Raw genomic sequence first — 26968 nt, forward strand, 5'->3', positions numbered from 1 at the left:
CCCCTTCCCGGCACCGCTCAGACCTATGGTGTCCCGGCCCCGTCCGGGAGTCAGTCCCCACCCCCACCCCACGGCCCGCAGTCCCGCCCACGCCCTGGAGCAGCCATGGCAGGAGTGGCCGGAAGGCTGGCGCGGCTGTGGTGCTCGGGCGCTCTCAGCAGGTAAGTGCCAAGCCCGGGCCCAAGGTCGCCCTCGGACGCCGCCTTGCTTGCGGGGGGCGCGCTGTCTGTTATCGCGTCTCGGTAGCAGCAGGGTTTGCGGGCTGCTAGCAGAGCGTGACGTCAGGTGTCCCTCTCCCGCTCGCCCTCCTCTGGGCCGGAGGGTCAGGACGGCCGAGCTGGGTCTCGCCGCGCGCGTCCCCGCCCGCCCCCGCCGCCGGGCTCCGAGATGCTTTGCTGAGTTGGGGGGGTCGCGTGAGCGGCCGTGCAGGCTCGTGCCCGCCGTGGGAGCGCACCCCGAGGTCAGGTGGGGGTGACCCGTCTGCTTCGTGGAGAACGTCCTGCCTGGTGATGGTGGCGGGATGCACAACCGGGCCACGTGGAAACCAGAACCGGGCTGTGCACCGGCAAGGGGAAAACCCTGGAACGTGCCGGTTACCTTCGGGGGTGGAGTTACGATTTTCCCGATTTTATATACTAAGCGGTCGTGTTTTATAATTTTTTAAAAACTCTATTTTAAAATAAATAAGTTTGCACCATATTTTGTGAGAACTTGCACATTTCGCCCTTTATGTACATTTTAAGTTTTCCTTTCATTTTCTGCTTGTAACTTGCCAGGTGCCAAATTCATGTAAAATGCAGTTTTTTTCCCTTTTTGGGGGAAAAAAAAAAAAACCGGATTCAATTATTTAATGTAAAACTCATAGAAGGCTGATTTTACTGAATGAGGCTAACTCAAGGTTTGAACCTACCCTTTGAAAGTTACATTATTGCAGAGGAGGTGATACATTTGTTAGGTTTGGGCTTTATTTGTAGCTATTATTTTAATCATCTTTGATGCCTTTAACTTTATTACTCAGGGTCATTTGTTGTGAAACAACAGTGTTGTTTGTTTGTGACCTCACTGCTGTGCATTGATGCTTTCCCCTCCCCTCTGCTTACTGTGTGTGCTTAAAAAGCTAGTTACCTGGTGGCACTTGCTGTCTCTGCTCTGCACCTGGCTCATTAGACATGTCTGCGTTAGGGGTGAGTATGTCTGCTCAGCAGGCTTCACAGCCTAGCATCCAAGGCAGGTAGATTTCCCCCAGGTAGGACTTTCACCTCCCTAAGAAAGAAGTGCTCTCTATCTGGAATGCCAGCAACTGCTCATCTCTGCTCTGAACATTTTTTTTTTTTTTTTTGTGGTACGCGGGCCTCTCACTGCTGTGGCCTCTCCCGAGCACAGGCTCCGGATGCGCAGGCTCAGTGGCCATGGCTCACGGGCCCAGCCGCTCCGCGGCACGTGGGATCTTCCCGGACCGGGGCACGAACCCGTGTCCCCTGCATCGGCAGGGGGACTCTCAACCACTGCGCCACCAGGGAAGCCCTCCTCTGAACATTTCTTACATCTTCATTTTCCCCTCCTTTCACCTGTGTGTGTGTGTGCTGGGACACACATGTTTGCTGAGCAGAGTAAGGAATTGACCTGATAAAAGTTTATACTTTGTTGATCAGTGACTATGTGACTGAGCAAAGGGCTTATGTGCCTGAGGGGCAGAAAACCAAATTCTGACAGCAGGAGTTTGCAGCAAAGTAAGGATCTATTGCAGGGCACTAAGCAAGGCAGTGGGAGGACAGGCCTCAGGTCCACTCCAAATTGATCTTTGTGTTACAGGCTTTTTTTTTTTTGAGGGGAAGAACAAAGAAGCCGAAATTAATTATCCTCTTGTGACATTTATTAATCATTGCATGTCTCTGGTTTATAACTCTCTGGCCAGGTGGTCCATGGCACAGGGGTCTGTGAACTCGTCCTGCTCTGCAGAAACAACCTGAGTCTGCACGTTAACAATGATGTCTATAATAGCAGTTTTAGTACAAAAACGGTGTTATCGACAGCAGCAATTTTAGTCATCTGACTCTGGTTGATTAGTGCTCAGTTAGCCCAGGATTGAGGTCAGAGGAGACAAGAAAGGGAATAAAGTTTTGGACAGAGGGATGACTCACAAACTCGGTAAGGAAACTCGGTTTTACGGGGACTCAGTTTCAACTGCAGAGGCTGTTTCTGGACCTTGGAACCCAAATGACTGAATTCTTTGTACTTTACCCCCTTGGTCTCAGTATCTTTATTTTGTCTGGGGGTGGGGCAGGCATATTAAACTCAGAGACTGAGATTGTCTTTGCCACTGTTTTATTTAACCCAGGTTCACTGCGGGAATAGTAATAATTTCACAAGCCAGTAGCATACAGGATTATGCCTCTTCATAAGGCAGTAGAGAGTTTTGACTTTGCCATCCAAGAGCTGACGTCCAGCTGCCAGCCCCCAAGTAAAAGTCCCCTGATGTTGGAGCAGTTTGGTGGTGTGGCCAGGCAGGCTGATTCTTCGGTGGCCGCTACATGGCATTCACCACTGCTGATCGAAGAGTCCCCTTTACCATGGCAGGAGCTAGTGCCCCAAGGTCTTGGAGAGCTATCTGGATCAGCAGAGGGGAGCCTTGCCCAGACTGACACTCTCGGACGGTCCTCACAAACTCTGGGGATTTATAGTCTCAATGACCCCTCTGCATATAGTCACTTCATCTGCTCTTATCAGTACGTCCCCCGCAGGACCCCTCAGACGCTGAGTTCCGAGCGGCTACCAACCAGGAGGATGAGATGTCAACCTGACACAGCTCACATCATTCTTATATCAAAACCACTTCACTTCTAAAAACAACTTTTTGGGTCTTTCCTTTCACTTCAGTTGTACGCAAGTGGCTCTGCGGTCTTCACACCCCGCGCAGCACTCCTGCTGTCCTCCATCCCACAGGCCTCTACTGACTTCCTGCCCGGGGCACAAGTCCACGGCTCCCCGGCTTCTGGCTGCTTTCCCTCTGTTTGATTTGAAGGCTCCGTGACTGCTGTTAGCTTCTGTACTGATTTCTTATCTCGGGACAGTTTTGGAAACCACTAACCATTCGCAGCCAGGTGGCTGGGGAAGTATAGGGAAACTATTTCTGGAGAAACGTAGCATTTTGGCGTGTAAGGGCTGGGAACGATTAGCAGTCAGCCTGCCTGTTTGCAGTCCTCTGCAGGTCACCCGTTTCCCAGCACTTCAGCTGCACTTGTGTGGCCCAGCAATGAGAGCCAGCCAGAAGGACTTTGAAAATGCCCTGAATCAAGTGAAACTCTTGAAGAAGGATCCAGGAAATGAAGTGAAGCTAAAACTCTATGCACTGTATAAGCAGGTAAATGCCTAAGGTGCGACATAAAGACATTTTGAGCAGATAGGTCCTCAGACAGACGTGCTGTGTGTTGTACTAAAATGCAGCCTTAATGCTTTTAGGGATTGTGTTGCTGCCTTTCCTACCAAGAGTGTATACATGAGAGTTTATTATATTAGACTTCAAAATATTACTAAGGCAAAAAGTAACTCCTCAGGACCACTCCAGAGTAAAAGAGACTTAAAAGATATAACAACCAAAGGTGTAGATCTTATTTGGCCACTAATTAAAATAAATCAGCTGAAAAAGTGGTCTTGAGACAATTGGGGAAATGTGATTAGGAACTGAGTATTAGGTGTTACCTAGGAATTATTCTTAATGACATCATGGTTGTATAAGAAAATGTTTTTTTGTTGTTTTGTTTTGTTTTGTTTTTAGGAATGCATACTGAATACCTAGGGGTAAAATAGTATGGTGTTTGGCATTCTCTCAAATAATGAAACAAAAAAGGAAAGAAAAGGGTGGATGAAGCAAGTAAGGCAAAAATGAGCGTTACTGAGTTTGGGTGACGAAGATTGGGAGTTCATGACAGTGTTCTACTTTTGTATATGTTTGAAATTTTTTATTACAAAATTTTAAAACTCAAGTTTTTAAGTTACAGTGTCTGAAAAATGTCCTGGGAAGTCAGCCCCTCTGGGTTCCTGTGTGTTTTCTATTTTTCTCTTCCTGTGACGCATATCAGCCTCTCTTACTTTCATACTGGTGTGTATAGTAAAGAACTTAACTTTGCCCCCAAAGAGGTCTGACCTTTGCCCTTGGCTTCTGGGAGGTAATTTCTAAGCCCTTGAAGTACCAAGAGTGATAGAAGTGTCTCTGTTTGCCTGGAGAGTCTAACCATGGTATTTAGAGTAGGGGCTGCAATTACCCTTCAATCATGCCGAGGTGGTGGAGCCCCAGTGAAAACTCTGAACACTGAGGCTTGAATGAGCTTCGCTCGTGGGCAGTACTCTGTGTGTTGTCACGCATCAGTCTGGGACTGGAAGAGTACGCTGTCCTGACTCCGCAGTGGCCGGTTGGCGGCGGGCTGGGGTGTCACACACACACCTTCCCCAGATTCCACCCTCTGCATCCTCCCTTGCTGACCTTAATCCATATCCTTTCCCCCTAATAGCCGGTAACCAAGAGTACAGCAGCTTTCAGTGCATTCTGTGAGTCATTCTAGCAGATTATTGAACCCGAGGGTGGTTTCGGGAGCCCCCCAATCTCGCACTTGGTGTCAGAAGTGGAGGGGCGCAGTCTTACGGCCTGCGTTGCCTCTGATTTCTCAGATGGCTAACTCTTGCGAGGTGAGTCTTATCTCTCTTTCTTTGGAGAGTCTTAGCCTCCTTTGCTGCCCTTGTTTTTCAGAGCCTCCTTCAGCTAGTTATATTACGAAGTTGAAAAGCATGGTTATTAAATGGAGTTTTAAATTTGCCATCTCTGAAAATAACTGAGTGCATATTTTTTTCATCTCAGAACACTCAGTGCGCCTCCCCTCAAACAAGTAAACTTTAGTTGCTTTTTGCTTGCTGCTCGCGTGTCCTTCAGTTAAGTGTCCTCAGGGCCAGCGGCACTGATGACCCCACCCCTGCCCCCTCGTACGCAGCTGCAGCTGTGTTGCTCAGTTATCAGATATCTGCCATGGAACTGGGTTGGGGAGGGTGTTTCTTTTGAATGGGCTTTCAGAATACACTGTGTGTTCAAAATGTTTGTGGGCGAGTTACCTTTGAAGATTATTTGCTTGAAGATTTTCATCATGTATGAAGAATGTGACCATCGCTAAAACTAATGAACGATGATGATTTTCTAAAAAGTATTCAGTACTTTCCCCAAACCCTAATCTTGCGTTATTTTCACGCACAGGCAGCTGTAACTTATGTTAGGGACTAACAGCCAATGGCGTACTTTGTCCCTCCAGGCTTCTTTCTCTTGCTTGTGCATTTTTAGCAACAGCGTCGAAGGGAGAAGGAAATTCAAATAAATCTATGTGCCTTGGGAGGGGGAGGTGCGTTCACGCTAGCGTGCATCTTACGGGTCTTAACTGTTTAAGGCTCCAGTTTGCATGGGCGTTTGACCAGTAATTGCCCCTCTCCTTTTCACAGGCCACTGAAGGACCTTGTAATGTGCCCAAACCCGGTGTGCTTGACTTTATCAATAAGGCCAAGTGGGATGCTTGGAGTGCTCTTGGCAGTCTGCCCAAGGTACATTTACTTACCATTCTGCTCTTATTCCATTTGCTGTGCTCCTAAAGGAAGGGGTTGCTTCTCATTATTAAGCCATCACAGATGAGCCTTCTAGATCTTGAGATCCCTCTACCGAACCAGAATCTCTGTTCTTTCTTCATTGCCAGGAAGTTTCTCAGAATGCTTGTTCATTGACCGTGGGCTGAAATTGTCATCTCTCTGCAGGAAACCGCCAGGCGTAACTACGTGGACTTGGTGTCCAGTTTGAGTGCTTCGTCTGAGCCCTCCATCCAGGTGACACCTGCAGCAGACAGGAAGCAACCAGGAAGTGACGCCGTGGTGGTGACCTCCCAAGATGGCATCACAACCATCACATTGAACCGGCCCGACAAGAAAAATGCACTCACCACTCAGGTAACACGACCTGCCCTAAGAGTCCGTCCTGCTTTTCTTTTCTTCCTCTGTCTGTTTCACTCAAAAACTATAGTGTGTCAGCATCCTTCCTGTTTCTGTGAGAGCTTGTGTTTGATTCGTACAGAAGATTAATGATTGTGGCTACTTCATACAGCAGAGTGGGACATTCATTATTTAGAATTTGTGAGCTTCGGGTAGGTTATGCATGCCCAGAGGCACTGCAACTTTTCTGATGATGGAAACACAGATAAATGATGTGAATATAAATGAAACACATGTCACAGTAAGAGAAGATGCAGAGGGCTTCTCTCAGGTTGGCATAGACGCTCCCTGGACATACCTTCATGTCACTTAGACTTGAGAGTGAGTACTAATCTACCTGCGTGGAGCTTTATTTTGTACAAGTAGAGGGAAAAAGGAGAGAAGAACTTAAATAGATCATAACCCAGCTCTGCTTGAAATGAGCTGCTTCACAAGGGCACTGCTAGTCTTTGAATCGGTCGTTGAACTAGAACAATAATAGAAATAACCCCTTCCACAGCCTAAGCATCCATCAGTGGACGATGGACAAAGAGAACATGGTGCGTCTACACAGTGGAACACTGTTCAGCCGTAAAAAATTGTGAAATCTTGCCATTTGTGACGACGTGGATGGCCCTTGAGGGCATTATGCTAAGCGAAATAGCTTAGAAAAAGGTGAATACCGTATGATCTCACTTATAAATACAGAGAACAGCAGATTGGCGGTTGTCAGAGGTGTGGGGTGAAGGGGGTCAAAATGTACAAACTTCCAGTTATAAAATGAAAATGTCACAGGGATCACCTGTACAGCACAGTGACTATAATACTGTTTTCCGTGTCTGAAAGTTGCTAAGACAATAAATCTTAAAATTTCTCATCACAAAGAAAAAACACTGTAACGATGTGTGGTGATGGACGTTGGCTTATTGTGGTTATTTTACAATGTATACAAATATTAAATCATTATGTTATACACGCGAGACAAACATATGTATCATTAAAATAAACCGAAGTTTAAGGAAAAAATAGCCACTTCAGCCCTTTCCCCTTGAGAAAAAAGTAGAGGATTAATTGGATACTTGGTGCTGAACTGGGAGTAAAATTCAAAACGGCCGTAACCCCTTTTCATCGGACATATCACCTCTGTTGTAGTAGAAAAAGCACACTACCTTAAAATAGTCTCAAATAAGGATTCCATGAAGCTGGATATGCACTATGCAGTTAACAAAGCATTCGAGTCTCAAAACTTTTTCTTTTCTCCTGACTCTTTTTTTTTTTTTTTTTTTTTCTCAATGTGCGGGCCTCTCACTGTTGTGGCCTCTCCCGTTGCGGAGCACAGGCTCCGGACGCGCAGGCTCAGCGGCCATGGCTCACGGGCCCAGCCGCTCCGCGGCATGTGGGATCTTCCCGGACCGGGGCACGAACCCGCGTCCCCTTCATCGGCAGGCGGACTCTCAACCACTGCGCCACCACAGAAGCCCACTGACTCATTTTTATATATCCATGGTAGTAATAGTAATAACTACTCTACAGAGTGGCGCGTGTGTGTCAGTACTTTCCACACAGAGGTTTAATTCCCACAAGGAGCCTACCACTATTGCTACCTAACAATAAAATAATTAGGTTAAGTACTTATTTACTGCAACTCACATGACTAATAACCAGGAAGATCTAAGTTGAAGCCATGATCTATCCATCCCTTGAGCCTGGCTCTTCCCAGATACCCTGTCATGCTGCATCATCATCCCGGTAGTCGTAATGGAACGACTTCCTCATTCCCTCCCTCAGTAGAAGTGATTTCACCTCCATTCATACGTTATGTAAAGTCCATGCATCTGTTTTTTCAGTAAAGGATGTGTATCTACAAACGTCAGCGCTCTTCACCATTCTCTCCCTCATCTAAGGTAGAAACTGCACCTGTTTTAAATGCCTTGAAAGCTATGACAGCTACACGTCCAAGATTTTCAGAGACATTGCTGATTTGAAATATTGGGCCCACTGTTCTTGACGGAGTCCAGCCTTTCACTCTCCATAACACTCCCAGGCTGCCTGCCACACTCATGCTGTCTTGACGTCCCAAATAAAAAACTGCTTCCTGGAAATCTTTCTCTGCTCCCCGCGCCATTGTACCCACAGAAAAGGACCGGCAGCTCCTCTGAGCTTTCTGTTGCTTTGTACTTTCCACCCATTTTAGAGCTGTCCCTCCCCGTCTGTTAATTCCAAAAGCTCAAGGACTGTGTCTTACTTGTTCATTTTGGGGGAAAAACGTGGATATGTTCTCCAGCATCTTCTACATAGCACTTGGTACAGAATACGCACCACGTAATCATAAAAGGAATGGAAGTCCTTTCAGTCTTTCGTTCTGGCTCTGTAAATACAGCCAGCGACGTGTTTGGCACTTTGCAGAGGGTGGGCTTTGCAGACTGATGTTTAGTGAAGCCCCTGGGTGATGGTTACCATTTTCAGAGTTTTTTTCTTTTCCTCGTCTTCCCCCTTTCACACAGATGTATCACGACATCATACTTGCACTTGAGGCTGCAAGCAAGGATGATTCAGCCATAACTGTTTTAACAGGTGAGACATTTTCTTAGATTTCTAGTTAAATTTCTATTTGGGGGGATTTTCATCTAAGTAGGAAATTGAGTAAATAGGCTCTAATATCTTTCTTAGTGCTAAGATACTCTAATTCTTAAATACATAAGAAATACGATAGACACAGGATTGATACCTTTATCACGTAAAAAGCAGATACAAATTGGTAAGAAAAGTACTAAGACCTATTAGATAAACGGGTGAGTAAAATGAACAGATAATTTATATGAGAAAGTACAGGCATAAAAGAAACAAGGAAAATGCAACCAGATTAATAAACAGAAATCAAAATGATGAGATACCACTTTATACTTACCTGAATTAGCAAAATTTCATGTTATACCCAGTTTTGACAAGGTTATGGTAGAATAAATGCCTCTACTCCCTTGCTGACAGCGTGATGGCTCTAAAAAGTGTAAGTAGCTAAGGAAAGGGCATTTGACGGTATGTAAAATGTTCATATACTTTGATACAGGGATTCCACTTATGGGAATTTATTTTAGGGAAATTATCCAAGAAAAAGGAAAGGTCTTATGCAAGAAAGATAATCTTTGCAGCATTACTTATAATTGTGAAAATGTTAAAACATTGTAAATATGCTGCGTGACAGAATAATAAAGCACATTATAGAACATCCAGTAGACTATATACTGTACAAGTATTAAAAATTACAACTCTAAAAACCGACAGTATAGCAAATGTTTAAGATATAATAAAAAGCATTAGCAGTTATATCAGCACTGTGATAATAAGTGGAAACTATGCATGCTTCTAGGCCTGGGCTGATGAGAACTCAGAGAACGGAAGTCATTGAACCTGGAAGGGGCACTGCGTGTAGTGGTGCAAGCTGAGGGTCAGGACTCGGATCCACTGGTGTTTAAATCCGGGCTTCATTCCTCACTACCTGTGGGCGACCTCTGCTTCCCGAATGGAGAAGACAGTGTCTTCCTAACCCCACAGAATGGTCGAGGTGGTGGCACGAGACAGTGCAGGGCAGGGCTCACAGCAGGTACTTGGAAGACGGGAGCTGTTACCATTTGTTGACGCAGTGGAAGCAGGACTGATTTTATTTTATTTTATTTATTTTCTTTTTTGGCCACGCCACGCAGCTTGCGGGATCTTAGTTCCCCAACTAGGGATTGAACCTGCACCCTTGGCAGTGAAAGTGTGGAGTCCTAACCACTAGACCACCAGGGAATTCCCAGAGTGATTTTATTTTCTTTTAATTTTCATTAAAATGTGTAAAATATATAATATTATATAGAGATATCAGAGATCTTTCAGTAAAAAAGGGAGATGAGGAGAAAGAGAGATACCTAACAGCTGATGAGAGGGGGTGAAGGAAAGGGAAGAGTTGAGCATGGCCCTTGTTTTTCACAAATACACCTCAGAGAATGGAGGCAACAAAATCAGTCTAGAGGTGGCGTTGGCTTGATACAGGAGAAGAATGTTTTCTGGTTTTTTAATTTAAAAAAATTTTTTTAACATCTTTATTGGAGTATAATTGCTTTACAATGGTGTGTTAGTTTCTGTTCTATAACGAAGTCAGTCAGCTATACATATACATAAAAAATTTTTTAACTAAAAGTATAATACAGGCACATGGTTTTTTAAAAAATCCAAAGATTGTGAAATGGCATACAACAAAACTAAATCTCACTCTCCTTGGAACCCCAGTCTTGCTTCCTAGAAAAACTCAGCTTTTCTTGAGCCTTCCAGAAACTGCCTATGTGCGTGTACCCCGCCTCTTGTAAACAGAAAAGGAAGCATATAGTACATACATACTATACCCACCTTCTCCTAACAGCGTATCCAAAAAAATTGTTCTCTGTCAGCACGTATACATCTGCAGGACTACAAAGTATGAAAGTTTGGGGATTCCATAATTTATTTCATCATTCCTGTATTGATGAATGGGTAGACCGTACTTAGTCTGTTGCTATTAAAATCATGCTGCAAGGGTATCCTTGGACATATGTCTTGCAGCGAATGTGCAGAATCCAAAGGCTATATTCTTAGAAGTGAAGTTGCTGGGTTTCGTAATAATGGCTAACGTTTCTATCATACTTCCTGTTTGCTGAGCACTGGTCTAAGCATTTTAATTCATCTGATAGCGTTTTGATTCTTCACTTTTCTAAGCTTTCTTGCAATAACCCTGTGAGGTTAGGCCCTGTTATTACTCGTATCTTACAGGTGAGGAAACTGAAAGGTTAGGTTTTGATAAATAGTGCTTTTCCTATAGTGATTTTCTGTATATCCTTCACGTTCATTTTCTGGTTCCTGTTTGATCTAAACGTTGTAATAGTAGGTCCTTTAATTTCCAGAAAGGATTTTTTTTTTTTTTGGTTTTCCATTTCTGTTATCAATTCCTAGTTTATTGTATTATAATCAGAAATTATTGGTTTTACCAATTTTACTTTTTTAGAATCTATTAAAATTTCGTGTATATTAGCTATATATTGAAATCTCTGCCTTGAAGATTAAGAATCAACAAAATGGCCAATATTTTATATCATCCAGGAACACTTAAAAAGTAAGTTCAGGGACTTCCCTGGTGGTCCAGTGGCTAAGATTCCGTGTCCCCAGTGCAGGGGGCACCGGTTCGATCCCTGGTCGGGGAACTAAGATCCCGCATGCCACACGGTGCAGCCAAAAAAATAATAGTAATGAAAAAAATGTTTTAAATAAAAAAGAAATTTAAAAATATTAAAAGTTCATTCTTGATTTTTAAGGTATAGTGTTACAATTATATCAATTAGACTTGCCTCTCTAATTCATATTATATAGATTTCCTAAATTCTGTTTTCTAATTTATCTGTCTGGACTGAAAAAAGAAAATTAAAGGCATCTGTTTCTCTCAGCCCATGCTATGCTGGGTCCCCCCCTCCCCAGAGCCTTTGCACATGCTGTCACCACTGGAGAATATTCCCCCCACCCTCTTTCCATCTACCCCTGCCCGTGTCCTTCAGATCTCAGTCCAGTCATTCCCGCCTTAGCAAAGTCCCTCCCTGAACCCCCAGGTGAGAGCAGAGCCCCATTGCCTGCTGTCCTGTCCTCGTATCCCTTTGCATCGTCATAGTTGCGTTGCCTACAGTTATCCATGTGTCTTTAAATCAAGGTCCAGCTGACTCCCTGGACTGTCAATTAGGGCAGGACCCCAGCTGGTCCACCAGTGTATTTCCAGAGCTTGGTACAGAGCCTGGCACATACAAGATGCCCAGTGACTACTGCAGAGTGAGTGAGTGCTGGATCCATGGATTTTGTTTACAGGCAATGGGGACTATTACTGTAGTGGGAATGATCTGACCAACTTCACGGATATTCCCCCTGGTGGAGTGGAGGAGAAAGCCAGAAGCGGGGCCGTTTTACTGAGGTGAGAGCACGTCTGTCTCATTCCGGGGGGCTTATCCTTATCGGTGTGGGGTCTTCAGCTGCGCCAACGTAAAATAAATACTTCTTAGGTTCTGTGTAATCGGCTGTGACTTTAGGCAAGCATATTTCTCCAAGCTTCTATCAGTAGGGGGCATTTGCTCCATCACTGTAACTTCTGTTACCCGTTCTCCTGGCCTCCCTACACCACATTTGATTGGAAAGCATACAAGTCAACTACCGCTACCAATTAAATTCTCCCATATTGAGGCAGAGGAGTTTAGCAACTTCTCCTCTGGCCAGAGGAAGGCGTGACTGCCATGATCGCTGCTCATAGGAGACTTGAAATGGTCTCAGAAGACACAGAGGGCGTGAAGGCATCTCCTCCCGCCTCATTAGTCCCCGCTGCGTCTCTGGTGCCCACTGAGCTGGGATACCGCAGCACGTGCTGGCGGCCACCCTCGCCTCTGAGTCTACAGCTGGCTTACGTCCCTGACCGAATGCCTAGAACACAAGATTTGAACGAAGGCTGACCTGTGGGACCCTGCGAGTTTCCCTCAAGTGCCGTTCAGATGGGAGGAACCTGGTGCGAGAGGCCAGGGAGGTGGCAGGGCAGAGAGGCACTGCTGGGCGATGGGAAATTCACCAGCCTGGCCAGAAAAGCACGTTCCAGACTCACCCTGTCTCGCCTGCTGCTACTTCGGCATATTTAAACATGCTTTTATATTTCCACGTCTGTAGGGATTTTGTCGACTGTTTTATAGATTTTCCGAAGCCTCTCGTTGCAGTGGTAAATGGACCAGCTGTAGGAATCTCCGTCACCATTCTCGGGCTATTTGATATCGTGTATGCGACCGACAGGGTAAGTCAGCTCCCGGAAATGTATGAAGTGATACAAGTTAAAAAGAGATCCTCTGAATTCTCCTTTATTGTTGCTACTAGTAAACAGATTACATATGGTTTATGGTAGAATGGACCGAATTTAAATTTTTCCCAAAGAATTAGTCTAATATGATGCTTTTTTTTTTCCTTTACTATTAACTTGAATTTTCCTAAACACGAATATTGTTGTGAACATTTTGCCCCAGCTCTTTTGGCTCTGTGCTCTAATCCTGTTACACAACACTTGTTCATTTTTACTCTAAAATAGTCAGGAACCTTCAAAGCTTGTTAGCAGGGGGCAAAAAATAGCTGTTTTGGAGGTTATGCAAGTGAGTTATTTGATCAGTTTTTCCAAGTAAGTGAATCCTGGAATTTATAAATCCAGAATAAGGAAGAACTTTCAGGCGTTATTCCACTTTCACTCCCTCCTTTGCAGATAAGAAAACCAAAGCTCAGAGGAGTCGTGTTCACCATTGAGTTATATAGATTTTAATTTTTCTTCCTACTACAGTCATAATATATGTCATAGTAGAAAATAAAATTTTGGAAAATATGGAAAAGTACAAAGAAAAGAGTTAATTTAAAAGTCACTCCTTATCTCACCACTCAGATAAGCAGTGCTAACATTTGGGTTATTTAACTTATCTCATTTAACCAGTCCCTGACACTGGAACCCTATAAGTTTTTATCCTTATAAACAAAAATGTGATGAACGTTTATCTTAGAACGTTTACTGTAGCACTAATAACCACCTCGTAGGGTTATCAGATTCTTAGAGTGACTTTGCTTTTGTGGCAGTACAGTTTGCTAACGTACATACAGCCTTGCAGGGAACACTTGGTTTTTACCGCTGAAGAGATTCCTGGCTTTGTCTGGAGGTGTTTTCTCCACTGATGGGGCCGTATATGAGGGTCCTTAACTCTGTGGCTCACCTTTTCCTGGATTCCTTTCAATGAGGTTGGGCATATTGTCAGATCTAATTTTTACTAATAATTTTCCCATAAAAATAGCAAATGGAAGTCTAGATGCTAGGCTACCTAACCTTTGTAGGTGGAAGTCTCTGCTCAAAGGCAGAAATTAACAGTCTTTGGTCACATTCTGTGTGTTAAATGACCAATTAATTGACCTGCTTTGAGCAGGGTGGGATCAGGAGTTCCTGACCTGAACTTGGGGGTCTCATTCTTCAGTACTTGGAGGCCAGTATCATCATATTTGAATCTTGTCCCGATTCTCCCACTGGATTCCAAATGATTGTCATGTACATCATCTTTTTAAAGATTTCTAGGACTCCCATCTTACGATACAATTTGAATTCAATTGAAATCAGAGGGAAATGCATATATGTTATGTATGCCAAAAGGTTGGGCCCAAAGCAAAATATTTGACAAACAGTGACCACTGCTGAGAGCTCACCCAACTGAGTTACACCAGGGCTCAATTTAAAATCAGGCAAAGACACAGAAGAAAGAAGCTGTGGAGAGGAATTCATTTTACAGGGTTTCTCATTCCTGGCTTCATGACTAGATACCATATTAAATGTGGGTTAACATTTAACCCATATAACCAAGTTATTCTCTATTATGGGCAATAAGGAGTGCCTCTGCCTATTAGCTTCTCTGTCAGCAAACAGTACATTTCCTCTTTGAGTTAATAAAAAGGCAGAAATCATAACAGTAATAGATCTTTGAGCGCTCAGTATCTAGGAGGCACTCTGCTGATGCACATTATATGTGTTCAGTAAATGCCCACGTTAACTGCCCTGCGAGGCAGGTGCTCTCATCCCATTTTACAGATGAGAAAACCGTGGCACAGAGAAGTTAAGAAGCTCCAGGGTCACCGGGCAGCCCGAGGCCAGCATCTAACCCTTAACTACATCTACTGCTCCGTTGCTTATAATAATGTTTATAAGTGAATTAAATGCTGCTTATTATCAGCTTTCCACGCACCTGTTTGTGGCTCTTACCAAGGTCGGCTTCTGCTTTCAGTTTTCTGGTCATGTTCCTTAGGCTGTGACTTCTCAGCACATTTTCTCCAATACGCTTTCTTTTAGGGGGGAAAAGAGAAGACAGGTGACATTAATAACTGTTTACTTTATACTTTTATTATTTTGATTTGTATGCTTTGTACATTATATGTTTATATTTTCTAGCAATATTCATTAAAAAAACCCTCCATACCTGATTATGGGAAATGAAGTCTAAATATGCTGTTTACGGAATTGTTGATTATAAGTTAATTTCCTTTCATAAGAACTTTTCATTCATCAAGAAACACACAAAACTATTTCTGACATCTAGAAAAAAACTACAAATGACTCTGTAGTCTAAATAACCAACATTAAAGTAGTTTCTGGTATTTAAAACCAATCAAAAAACCTCTGGGGCAAAATCAAGACAAATGGCAGATTGAGGAAGTAATTTTTCAACTCACAATACAGGCTAAACTTTCTAATATATTTTTTAAAATGTGTCTATAAAGTGATGGATCAACAAATTAATATAAAAATACACGACAGAGAGGAATAAATAGCCCACAGAAAAGAAAGTATAAATGGCTCTTAAAAACACGTGAGAAAGACACCATTAAGAAAAGGACTTCCTGGTGGTGCAGGGGTTAAGAATCTGCCTGCCAATGCAGGGGACACGGGTTCGAGCCGTGGTCCGGGAAGATCCCACATGCCGAGGAGCAGCTAAGCCCGTGCGCCACAACTACTGAGCCTGCGCTCTAGAGCCCGCGAGCCACAACTACTGAGCCCTCATGCCACAGCTACTGAAGCCCACGTGCCTAGAACCCATGCTCCACAACAAGGGAAGCCACCGCAATGAGAAGCTCGCGCATCGCAACGAAGAGTAGCCCCCACTCGCCGCAACTGGAGAAAGCCCGTGTGCAGCAACGAAGACCCAATGCAGCCATAAATAAATAAATTAATTAATTAAAAAAAAAAAGACAACCAATACAACTTAAAAATAGTGGCCAAAGTATTGCAAGCTACTTCACCAAAGAAGGTATGCAAATGGCTGATAAACACACGAAAAGATGCTCAACATCATTAGTCATTAGGGAACAGCAGATTAAAACCACACCAAGGGCTTCCCTGGTGGCGCAGTGGATGAGAGTCCGCCTGCCAATGTGGGGGACACAGGTTCGTGCCCCAGTCCTGGAAGATCCCACATGCTGCGGAGCGGCTGGTCCCATGAGCCATGGCTGCTGAGCCTGCACGTCTGGAGCCTGTGCTCCGCAACGGGAGAGGCCACAATGGTGGGAGGCCCACGTACCACAAAAAAACAACACCACCACCACCGAGACACCACAACACACCTACTAGCGTGGGTAAAATTGAAAAGACTAAGGATAATGACAGGTTTAGGGAGAACGCAGCGTGGTTGGAACTCCCTGCTGCACCTCGCAAAATAGCCTGGCAACGTCTGAGCACACATGAACAACGCAGCCCAGCAGCTGCATGCCTGGGCATGTACCCAAGAGAGTTGAAAATACACCTCCATCATAACCTTATTTATAACATCCAGAATACTGGAAATACCACAGTGGCTCCAACTGGTGAATGGATAAGCGAATTGTGACACATCCGTACAATGGAATACTTCTCAGAAATAAGGAGCAGACCCTACTATGTGCAGTAACAACGTGGTGACTCGAGCCTTCTGCTAAGGACAGAAGCCCACCAAAGGAGAAGAGGCTACAGAACGTGTGACTCCATTTATATGCATTCTAGAAAAGGCAAAACTGTAGGAACAAAACATCCGTGGTTGCTTGAGGGTGAGAGACAGACTGACTGCAGAAGGGGCGTGAGGACACCTTGGCGTGGGGGGGGGGGGTGATGGAACTATTCTGTACCTTGGTCATGGTAGTGGCTCCATAACTGTATGCATTTGTTTAAACTCATCAAACCGCGTACGTCAAGAGTGGATTTTGTGTGTATACAGGCAGACCTCAGAGAGATTGTGGGTTTGGTTCCAGGCCACCGCAGTAAAGCAGATATCACAATAAAGTGAGTCACGGGACTTTTTTGGTTTCCCAGTACATATAAATGTTATGTTTACATTTACTGTAGTCTGTTAAGCATGCAATAGCATTATGTCTAAGAAAACCATCAGACATTTTAGAACAGCTTTAATTTAAAGTAACGCTGTTGGGAAAATGGCACCGGCAGACTTGCTCGACTTGGGGTTGCCCCAAACCTTCCATTTGTAAACAAAAAATAAAAATGCGGTATCTGCGAAGCACAATAAAGCAAAGCACGATAAAAGGAGGTCTGCCTGTAAAATAATACAATAACCCTAATTTTTTTTAAAGTTCTTCAGTTAAGTATTGTAAGGAGGATAGAAACAAATAGTGATTTTTTTGAAATCACATGTGAAAAGATGATTTTCTTTTTTTTTCTCTCTCTTCAAAAAGGCAACATTTCATACTCCATTCAGTCACCTAGGCCAGAGTCCAGAAGGATGCTCCTCTTACACTTTTCCGAAGATAATGGGCCCAAGCAAGGTAATTTTTGGAAACCTTAAAACGAAAGGTAATGTCATCTCCATTCCAAAAGTAACCCCACACTCTCTGTTCTTTCCCTCTATAGTAGAGGCAGCAGACGGAAGCGAATTATTTGCTACCCAACTCCAAGAGTTTTAAACATAGAGGAACCAGGCTGTGGGAAGCGTCTGGTCCGCAGGGAAATTTAGACGCTCTGTCCCCAAACTGGGGGTGACTCTCAGCTGGGTGCCCCGTGCTCCCAGCGCCGTTCCCGGCCCCCACAGCCTTTCCTCCAGACTGTCCCACAGGGCAGCAAGGCTCCAAGGGGCCCAGTGGCCGCTCAGGTCTGTCCCTGCAGTTATGGAAACCTAGGTGCCCACCCTTGGTGGGCAGGACCCCAAGGGGATCATGACAAGACTGAGAGCCGGGGGTAGGGAGAGGCTTAGCAGACATCCTTTGGATCTGAAAAGGGGGGAGTGGGAATTGAGCCTCTGTTCGTTGCTATTAGGTTTTCATTGAAAAAAGTGTATATTTTTAAAATCTCTTTTCTTTTGTTTCTGGACATGCCATGCGGCTTGCAGGATCTCAGTTCCCCGACTGGGGACTGAACCCCGGCCACGGCAGTGAGAGCCTGAAATCCTAACCATTAGGCCACCAAGGAATTCCCTTTTTAAATCTCTTTCTTCAGTCACGTGCCCTGAATTCTTATACAGCTTTGAACTTTGAAAATTTGGGCAGACCCAACCCTAAGGCTTAGAACATTTGACTCTGAAACCGTCTTTCCTTTTCTGGAAGAGAAATTGCAGACATGGGAAAGGAAATCCACTTGGTGCCCCCAGTATTGTTAGAAACTGAACATCAGTCTCCCTCACTTTCCTTCAGTTAAGTGGAGCTCATTGGAGTACCTGGGCAGGTAAAGAAAACTGTCAGAGCCAGACCACTGTGTGAATTTCCAGGGAAAGGAATTTTAATATATATATATATATATATATATATTTAATTTATTTATTTTGGCTGCGCCGCGTCTCAGTTGCAGCACGTGGGATCTTTAGTTGCAGCATGCAGACTCTTAATTGAGGTGCGTGGGATCTAGTTCCCCAACCAGGGATCAAACCCAGACCCCCTGCATTGGGAGCGTGGAGTCTTACCCACTGGACCACCAGGGAAGTCCCCGGGGAAGGGAATTTTGACAGTTGGTGTGCCTAAATGTTGGTTGGCATTTCCTATGACGGTGATTTTTCTTTTTGTTTTATAATTGTTTATAGTGTCTAAAACAGGAACTCATTGCTGCCGTGTGTCGTAGAATCAACACCTGCCTCGCAGCCTTTCTGCCCCAGGCTCCCAGCTCTTTTTGCTCCGCGTCGTAGACAAACACAGAAGCGGCAACCTCTACAAACTGTCCAGAAAGCCCAATGGTCTCAGCACAAAGCTGGCAAACCATTGCCTGTGGCACCAACAGTTTCCCCCTTAATGAGAAGTACTGGCAGCCTCAGCGGCCAGAAGGAGATGTCCCTGTGTCTGCTGGAAGCAGTTCATTCTGAAGTTAACTGAGCCTTGTTTCACTGCGGTAACGTCTCAATCCCGCTTTTCATTTCAGGCAACAGAGATGCTCGTTTTTGGGAAGAAGTTAACAGCCCGGGAAGCATGTACCCAAGGACTTGTTACTGAAGTTTTTCCCGACAGCACTTTTCAGAAAGAAGTTTGGGTCAGGCTGAAAGCATATTCAAAGCTCCCCCCAAATGTTCGTATTCGTTTTCTTGTTTGTTTTGTTTTGCTTGTAAGAACCATGTAAATCATCTGTTTGCCTTAAGAGAATAAGCAATTTAAAAAACAAGACAGCTGGCTCTGAGCACATCTAAATCTGAGATTAAAAGTAAGCCTAATAATGTTAGAAATACTGACTTTTACAAAACTGATCAAATAGGCGTCCCACTCCTGTGCTGTGGAGACCGAGGGGCGGTTCTCTCTGGGCACCACTTGGAGGAGGTTGATAGGCAACCTTTACCAGCACGTTCATCCTTGAATCCAGGTGAGCAGCCAGACAGGTTAACTGTGAGGAGATTCTGACCACACAGCACTTTCGTTTTTACATGTGATAGCTGGTGACTGATTTTCTCATGTTCTCACCGCTCAAAATGTCCTGGAGCCAGAAGCTTTGGTTTCTGTCTACAGCTTCTTAGAAATGTGTGATCACAAGCCCTGCCCCACACCTGCTGGGAGGATGTGTGCACACACGAACGTTTGAGGAACAGTGTCTTATCTACACGTTTCTTAAGGTGTCACAGGATCAAATGAACGACAGAGAAACAAGCATCAGAATTCTAGAATAATCTCACTCCTCTTAGAATGCCTCTTAACCTCACTGTTGGTTTTGTTTTTTCAGGCCATGAGAATTTCAAAACAGGTCATCAGAAATACGGAGAAAGAAAAGTTGCATGCGATTAATGCTGAAGAAAGCAACGTCCTGCGGGAGAGGTGGCTGTCAGATGAGTGCATGAACGCCGTCGTGAGCTTCCTGTCCAAAAAAGCAAAGCTGTGATGGCCATCACATCAAAGCTAAGCGTTTCCAAGGAAGGGATGTGCTACTATTTCTGCTTTCCAAATCCTGAACTAAGTAAACCTCGCTGTGCCTTTTTTCAGTGCTAAAATACCAGTTCTGATAATTATACTTCACTAGAGCCCTGATGAAAAACAAATGATGTGAAACCAGCTTTGAGAATTTATGTAGGTTTTTGGTAGTGGGGAGTCTTACGTCTTTCGCTATGAATCGCTGTTGCCAGGCACACTGAAACATTGTGCCCGGCGTCCTGCTCTGAAAGGCATTCACAGTGCTGCAGGCTGAGACCGTGTGTTCGAAAACCACTACTGCACTTTGCCGTCCACACAGGCTCACTGACTTGATCGGCCCAAACACCGACAGTCTCTGGATGACCGAGTCAAGATCTTCAGTGGGTCGCATGTTCTTTTTCAGCCGTCTGGCAGGGGGAGCAAACAGAGGGAGCAGTATTACTAGAGGATGAATTAGAATCTTAGTTTCATCCCCCCCATAATTTGATAAAAAGGGATGAAGGGCTTGGACCGTTTCATTGGAAGTGATGCTCTGTATCAGTGATGATCTCCTCGTCTGTCTTGGAGTCTCCATTCTCGTTCAATGTGGTACTTTATAAAAAGCACCCCTGAAAGCTGCCTTAACCGTCCTTGTGACTCTGTTTCGATGGCTGCCGTATGAATCACCTGACAAGAGTTTAATTCCAGTGGCTGTAGGATTGGCGTGGAAGACTTTGCTCTTCTAAATGTCCTCCTTCCTTTTTAACCTCCTTCAAGCGTCAGCATCCAGATAGCCAACCCACCGAACCTCTGACTTCTTAATTCTTAATTTTTTTATTCCAGTAATCCTAACCCAAAGTGTTCACTCTTATAGGAAATACATTAATAGTAATAACCCAGTCGTGTTTACTGAGCACTTACTATTTGTTTCTAGTGCTTAATGCCCATAAGCACATTTTGTCCTCAAAAAACAATGCCCAGAATTAAAAATGAGGTAAACTGTTGCTGCTGCCCATTTACAAGTAAGGAGTCCAAGGCATGGAGATGTAAGTAGCTTTTCCAGAGTCAGAGTCCCAGTGAGGGTCAGAGAGTCCCAGCCCCACTGTGTCCCCATGAGCCGCCCATCCCTCCCACTAACTTCAACTAACATCTCTGGACAAAAGGTGAAAAACAATGGCTTGAGGATGCTGACATTAAACAAAAGCAGACGGATTGTGGTAAGGCATCAAAATGTGGAGAAGCATCTGCCCATGAGTTTCTGAGATTGTGGGACATTAGGAAACAATTGCTGGGATCTCTGTCCTAAGCACGGGACATATGCCCCAAAGGCAGGCCCAACTGTGCAGCAGTGCAGTGGTTGCCATGGTGTGACTGGCAAAAGAAAATTTGAGGCCAAGAAGAACATCTCTCTAACCAGGAGAAGGATTCCCTGGGGCTGGAGAGGAGAATCCCAGAGCAGAGAAGGAGTGAGATGCTCCCCTAATTCTAGGTATAAACCTACACAGCTTAGGTTCACAAGTGGGACAGGCTCAAACCAACATGGTAAAGGCTTTGGGAAGTAAACTGGGAATTTAAGCACCACTAACACAAGATCAAGACAGCTTATAGTCTCAACCTAAGCAGGTTGATTACTTGCTAAAACAAAACCATCAACATTCTCCAGATAATTCAACAAACTCAGGCTCCAGGCAACATAATATTCAGTGTCCATGATACAATCCAAAATTACCGACATACAAAAGACCATGAAAATGTGGACACTAAGGTGAAAAAAGACAACACACGTCAATCCCGAGATGACCTAGATGTTGGAATTGTCCCACAAAGACTTTAAAGCATTTCTCATAACTGTGCTCCACAAGGTAAAGAAAAACCCACTTGAAATGATTAAAACTACATGAATTCTCATCAGAGAAACAAACTACACACACAAAGAACCAAATAAAATATTTAGAACTGAAAATCTGAAATTTAAAAATAATTCTCTAGGGAATCCCATGGTATTCCAGTGGTTAGGATTTAGCACTTTCACTGTGGTGGCCTGGGTTTGATCCCAAAAGCTGCATGATGTGGCAAAAAAAAAAATTCTCTGGAGGGACTCTAGCAGAATGTAGATGACAAAGGAGTCAAAGAACCTAGAAGATAAATCAACAGAAACTAAGCAATGTGAAGTACAGAGAGAAAAAAATACTAGGAAAAATAAATAATCAGAGTGACATCAGCAAGATGTTGGAAGTTTCAGGTCCTCATCGCCCAACAGAAACGTCAAATAATCAACTACAGAAACCCGTCAGACATCTACAGCAAACAAGTGAATGTCCAATCAAGAAATAAGTTACATTAAAAATGATAGGAGATTTTGTGACATTTTTACTCACTCTTGCCCCACCTACTCCCCTGCATGATGTGGTTGGAAGGAATTAGTCTGCTTCCCACTTCCTTCTCTTGGGATGGAAGGAACAGACTGGAACTTGTTTGCAACATGCTGGCCTGTCTGGCTTGCCTGAGGGATTGGTTGCTGTCTTGCCTGACTCAAAGTTCAGATGGAAACATTGGCATAGTTTGGGTCCTGGGCTAGAAGCCACAGAAGGCACTGAAACACGTGAAAAGTACAAGCTGATTGCACACCTGTGGATGCAGAGAAAGAGATTACAAGCAGAGGAAGACAATAGAGCATTTAAGAAGAAGCTGGAATGAGACTCTTTGGGAAGACATTTAAAAGCAGTTGGGGGGTGGGGGGGCAGGATTAAAAAAAACAAAACCAAAAATTAAACCTATACACAGGCTCAGACAGGAATCATGCCCAGTTAAACCTGAAAAGGCCTGGGCTGGTCTCAAGACTCATGGGCCCACCATTTCAAGGTCTTGCACAGCGGCGTGCAAGCACTGGGAGAGGTGGCTGTTCTTTCAAATGCATAGTTTTCAAGAAAAGGTCATAAGGCATGCCAAGAAACGGGGAAACGTGACCCATTCAAAGGAACAAAATCTCCACAAATAGTCCATGAAGAAACACAGGCATGAGACTTCCGAGAAAAAGACTTTAAAACAACTGTCAAATATGTTCAAAAGAGCTAAAGGAAAACATGGGCAAAGAGCTAAAGGAAATCAGGAAAACACTGTGTGACAAAATAATACTAACAAAGAGATGGAAATTATTTTTTTTAATTAATTCTGAAGATGAAAATTACAAGAACTGAATTGAAAAATTCACTAGAGGGGTTCACCAGCAGACTCAAACAGGAAAAAGAAAGCATCGGCACACTTAAAGACATTTGAAATTATTGAGTTTGAGGAGCAAAAAGAAGAAAGAACAAAAGTGAGCAGAGACTAAGGGACTTATGGGACACCGTCAAGCGACCAGTGTGCACACAATGGGAATTCCAGGAGGAGGAGAGACAGCGGGACAGAGCAATATATTTGAAGAAATAATGGCTAAAAACTTAACACAGTTTGAGGAAAGACATGATATACAATGCAAAAAGGTCAATGAACTATAAGTAGGATAAACACAAGGAGACCTACACTGAGACACATTATAATCAAACCTGTCAAAGACAAAGCATGAATCTTGAAAGCAGAAAGAGAAAAGCAACTCATCACACACAAGGGATCCCCAATGAGATGAGCAGATTTCTCAGCAGCCAGAAGGGAACGGAATGATGTGTTGAAAGTGCTGAAAGAACAAAAACAATTGTCACCTGCTAACTCTACATCTGGCAAATAGTGTCCTTCAAAAATGAGGGAGAAATTTCAGACATTCCTATGCAAAATCTGGGGGAGTTCATTACCACTAGATGTGCCCTGCAAGAAATGCTAAAGGGAGTCCAAGTTGAAATGAAAGGATGCTAGATAGTAAGTCAAAGCCACATGAAAATATAAAGTTCTCCAGCAAAGGTAAATACATGCACACAAATATAAAACTATTATTGTAATTTTGCTTTGTAACCTCACTTTTTATTTTCTACAGGATTTAAAAGACAAATGCTTAAGATATAATTATAAATCTATGTTAATGGGTATATAATATATAAAGATGTAATCTGTGACATCGATAACAAATGGAGAGGGCTTCCTTGGTGGCGCAGTGGTTGGGAGTCCGCCTGCCGATGCAGGGGACACGGGTTTGTGCCCCGGTCCAGGAGGATCCCGCATGCCGCGGAGCGGCTGGGCCCGTGGGCCGTGGCCGCTGAGCCTGCGCATCCGGAGCCTGTGCTCCGCAGCAGGAGAGGCCACAACAGTGAGAGGCCTGCATACCGCAAAAAATAAAAAATAAAAAAAATAACAAATGGAGATGCAGAGCTGTAAATCAGTAGTTTTTGTATGCAGTTAAGTTGGTAAAAGTTTAAGACAGATCATCATGATTTTAGGATGTTATCTGTAACCCCCGTGGTAACCACAAAGAAAATATTCATAGAAAATACCCAAAAAGAAATGAGGAGGGAATCAAAATGTGTCAACACAAAAATATCAACTCAACTCAAAGGAAAGTAGTAATGGAGGAAATGAGGGACAAAAAAAAGATATAAGACATACGGGAAACAAGATGGCAAAAGTAAGTGCTTCCCTATTGATAATTAAATATATTAGACTCTCCAATCAAAAAACACAGATTGACAGGATTAAAAAATCAAGGTTCAACTATATGCTGCCTATAAGAGTCTCACTTTAGATCTAGCGACATGCATAAGTTAAAAGTGAAAGGATGAAAGAAAGATATTCCATACAAATAGTAACCAAAAGAGAGGAGGATGGCTCTTATTTTAGACAAAATAGACTCAAAAGCTGTTATAAGATACGGACATAATATCATGATAAAAGGGTCAAGACAGCAAGAAGCTATAACAATTATAAACATTTACACACTAATATTAGAACTCCAATATATATAAGGAAACTGACAGAATTGAAGGGAGAAACAGCCTACAATAATAGTAGGAGACTTCAATACCCCACTTTCAATAGTGGATAGAAAATCAGACAGAAGATCAATAAGGAAATAGAGAACTTGGACAACACTATAGATCGCTTGGACCTAACCGATGTGTACAGAACACTCCACCCAACTACAACAGAATACACATTTTTCTCAAGTGCACATGGAACATTAACCAGGAAAGATCATATGTTTGGCCACAGAACAAGTGTTAATAATTTTTTTTTTTTTTTTTTTTTTTTGGCCGTACGCAGGCCTCTCACTGCTGTGGCCTCTCCCGTTGGGGAGCACAGGCTCCAGACGCGCAGGCTCAGCGGCCATGGCTCACGGGCCCAGCAGCTCCGCGACACGTGGGATCTTCCCGGACTGGGACACGAACCCGTGTACCCCGCATCGGCAGGTGGACTCTCAACCACTGCGCCACCAGGGAAGCCCTAAATTTAAAAAGAGTAAAATCATATATCTTCTTCTAATTACAATGGAATTAAACTAGAAATCAACAGCAGAAGGAAAACTGGAAAATCCACAAATATACGGCAATTAAACAACACACCTTTAAACCACCAATGAGTCAAAGGGGAAATTAGAATATATCATGAAACAAATGAAATAAAAACACAACATACCAAAACCTGTGGGATAAAGTCAAATCAGTGCTAAGCGGAAATGTTATAGCTGTACGTGCTTACGTTTAAAAGAAGAAATCTTGTAGACTAGGTGTAAAGCCGAAGTTCTGCCACTCATATGATATCATCCTACGTCCTGGTCATGCTTGGGGTGGGCTGGTGCTTCCCAACTCATGCAGCATAAAAGCCCTACAGCTCGGTGGTTGGGTCCCTAAGAATCCCTCCTCTCCACCCTGCTAGGTCTCTGCTCACTGACCTGGAATGCGATGGCCCGTGGGGAACCCACGCACCTGCTCCAGTCTCCATGAGTTTTCTCCCAATGAGGGCTCCTGCAGACACGGGGAGGTGTGCAAACGGGACTCATGTGCTTTTATACAGAGCAATGCTTGTTTTCACACTCACCGTATATGCCAAAGACAACATTAAGTCATTTTTTAGCTTTTTAAGGCATAAAGAGGGTTTGTGGTCACCCTATCCATCTCTAAATATGCCTGCATAGGACAAAAATCAGGCACCTACCTGACAACTATGGTTGACACTGGAGGCTCCTTTGTGTTTTTATTCCACACATGGCATTTCTTCCACCCCTGATTTGCATTGTTGTTGACTTTTCTTCTCCACAGGGGCATACTGCTTGGTTTGGGGGTCAGATTAATCTCTTTGGGAAATCGATGTCTTTCTAAGATCCTTTCTAAGCCAGAGAATTCAGAATTCTCACCTAGTCGTAGAACAATCATTAATACAATTCAATGTTCCTTTCCATCTTTGCACAGCAAAGATGCCATTAATTTGAGAAAGACTGTTTGTGCCACTTAATTGCTATTGAGGTCTCTGCCATTTCTTCATTCCAAAAATATCAGTGAGCAACACTTAGACCGTAGCCTGGTTCTAGACATCTAATAGATGCACAGCAAGAAATGAGTGAATGAACGAACAAAGCAGGTGTGCTCGTACTACCACAGGTACTGAAGGTCATTGGTGTAATCTCTGCATGATTCTCAAACGAATGGTAAGTAACTGGACTACTATTTTTATCTTCAGCGATATTAACCACACTCTGCATTGACATCACATCCACTGCTTCACACTGACCTCAGTTGGCCCCTAACCAAATCGCCCTTCCGTAGTGACCCAAAGAGCTTGTGGCAGGATGTAATCCAGTACTCTACTTCCTTCCTTCATTAAAACCATCTTCTCCAAAAAGAAGGAAGGAAGGGAGGGAAGGAGAAAGAGGGAGACAGAGAGAAGGAGATAGGAAGGGAAGGAGGAAGGGAGGGAGGGAAGGAGAAGGGGAGTCAGTTGAACCACGCAGGGTGTTTAGTGACATAGCTGAGTTATCTTGTAGTGTAAGCTTGTTATCTCTTTGCCAACTGGTGACAATTTGAGAAGCGAAAGCCAGTTTGCAGGCTGTGCTATGAGCATCTCTGCAATCCATTTGGGTGCATAGAAAATAAGCTGTTACACATCTACCGTAGGAAGAGAAGCTGAGTCTCAGAGAGACTCAGGGGGACCCTGCATTGGATTAGGAATTAGATCAGTG

At 43.8% G+C, this 26968-nt stretch overlaps 2 protein-coding genes across 3 annotated transcripts; one reads left to right on the plus strand and one right to left on the minus strand.

Annotated features, from left to right (window-relative positions):
- Positions 1-81: 81 nt before the first annotated feature.
- ECI2 (enoyl-CoA delta isomerase 2) lies at positions 82-20509 on the plus strand. Of its 2 annotated transcripts, none has more exons than XM_030881513.2 (10): positions 82-161; positions 3199-3361; positions 5479-5577; positions 5785-5973; positions 8499-8568; positions 11857-11959; positions 12697-12817; positions 17254-17343; positions 18920-19063; positions 19706-20509. In XM_030881513.2, exons 1-10 carry the CDS (start codon positions 106-108, stop codon positions 19859-19861), a joined length of 1191 nt encoding a protein of 396 aa, XP_030737373.1. In that variant the 5' UTR covers positions 82-105; the 3' UTR covers positions 19862-20509. The 2 variants fall into 2 exon arrangements, with proteins under 2 accessions (XP_030737373.1, XP_060163428.1); XM_060307445.1 differs by having other exon boundaries at positions 91-161; positions 3184-3361.
- LOC115866009 (uncharacterized protein C6orf201) lies at positions 19998-26314 on the minus strand. The gene is made up of 2 exons (XM_030881172.2): positions 25948-26314; positions 19998-20331 (listed from the first exon to the last, which is right to left on the minus strand). The coding sequence occupies exons 1-2, from the start codon at positions 26163-26165 to the stop codon at positions 20268-20270; spliced, it is 282 nt and encodes a 93-aa protein (XP_030737032.2). The 5' UTR covers positions 26166-26314; the 3' UTR covers positions 19998-20267.
- Between the last annotated feature and the right edge of the window lie 654 nt (positions 26315-26968).

The sequence above is a fragment of the Globicephala melas genome, chromosome 11 (genome assembly GCF_963455315.2).
Source record: "Globicephala melas chromosome 11, mGloMel1.2, whole genome shotgun sequence".
Taxonomy (NCBI): Eukaryota; Metazoa; Chordata; class Mammalia; order Artiodactyla; family Delphinidae; genus Globicephala; species Globicephala melas.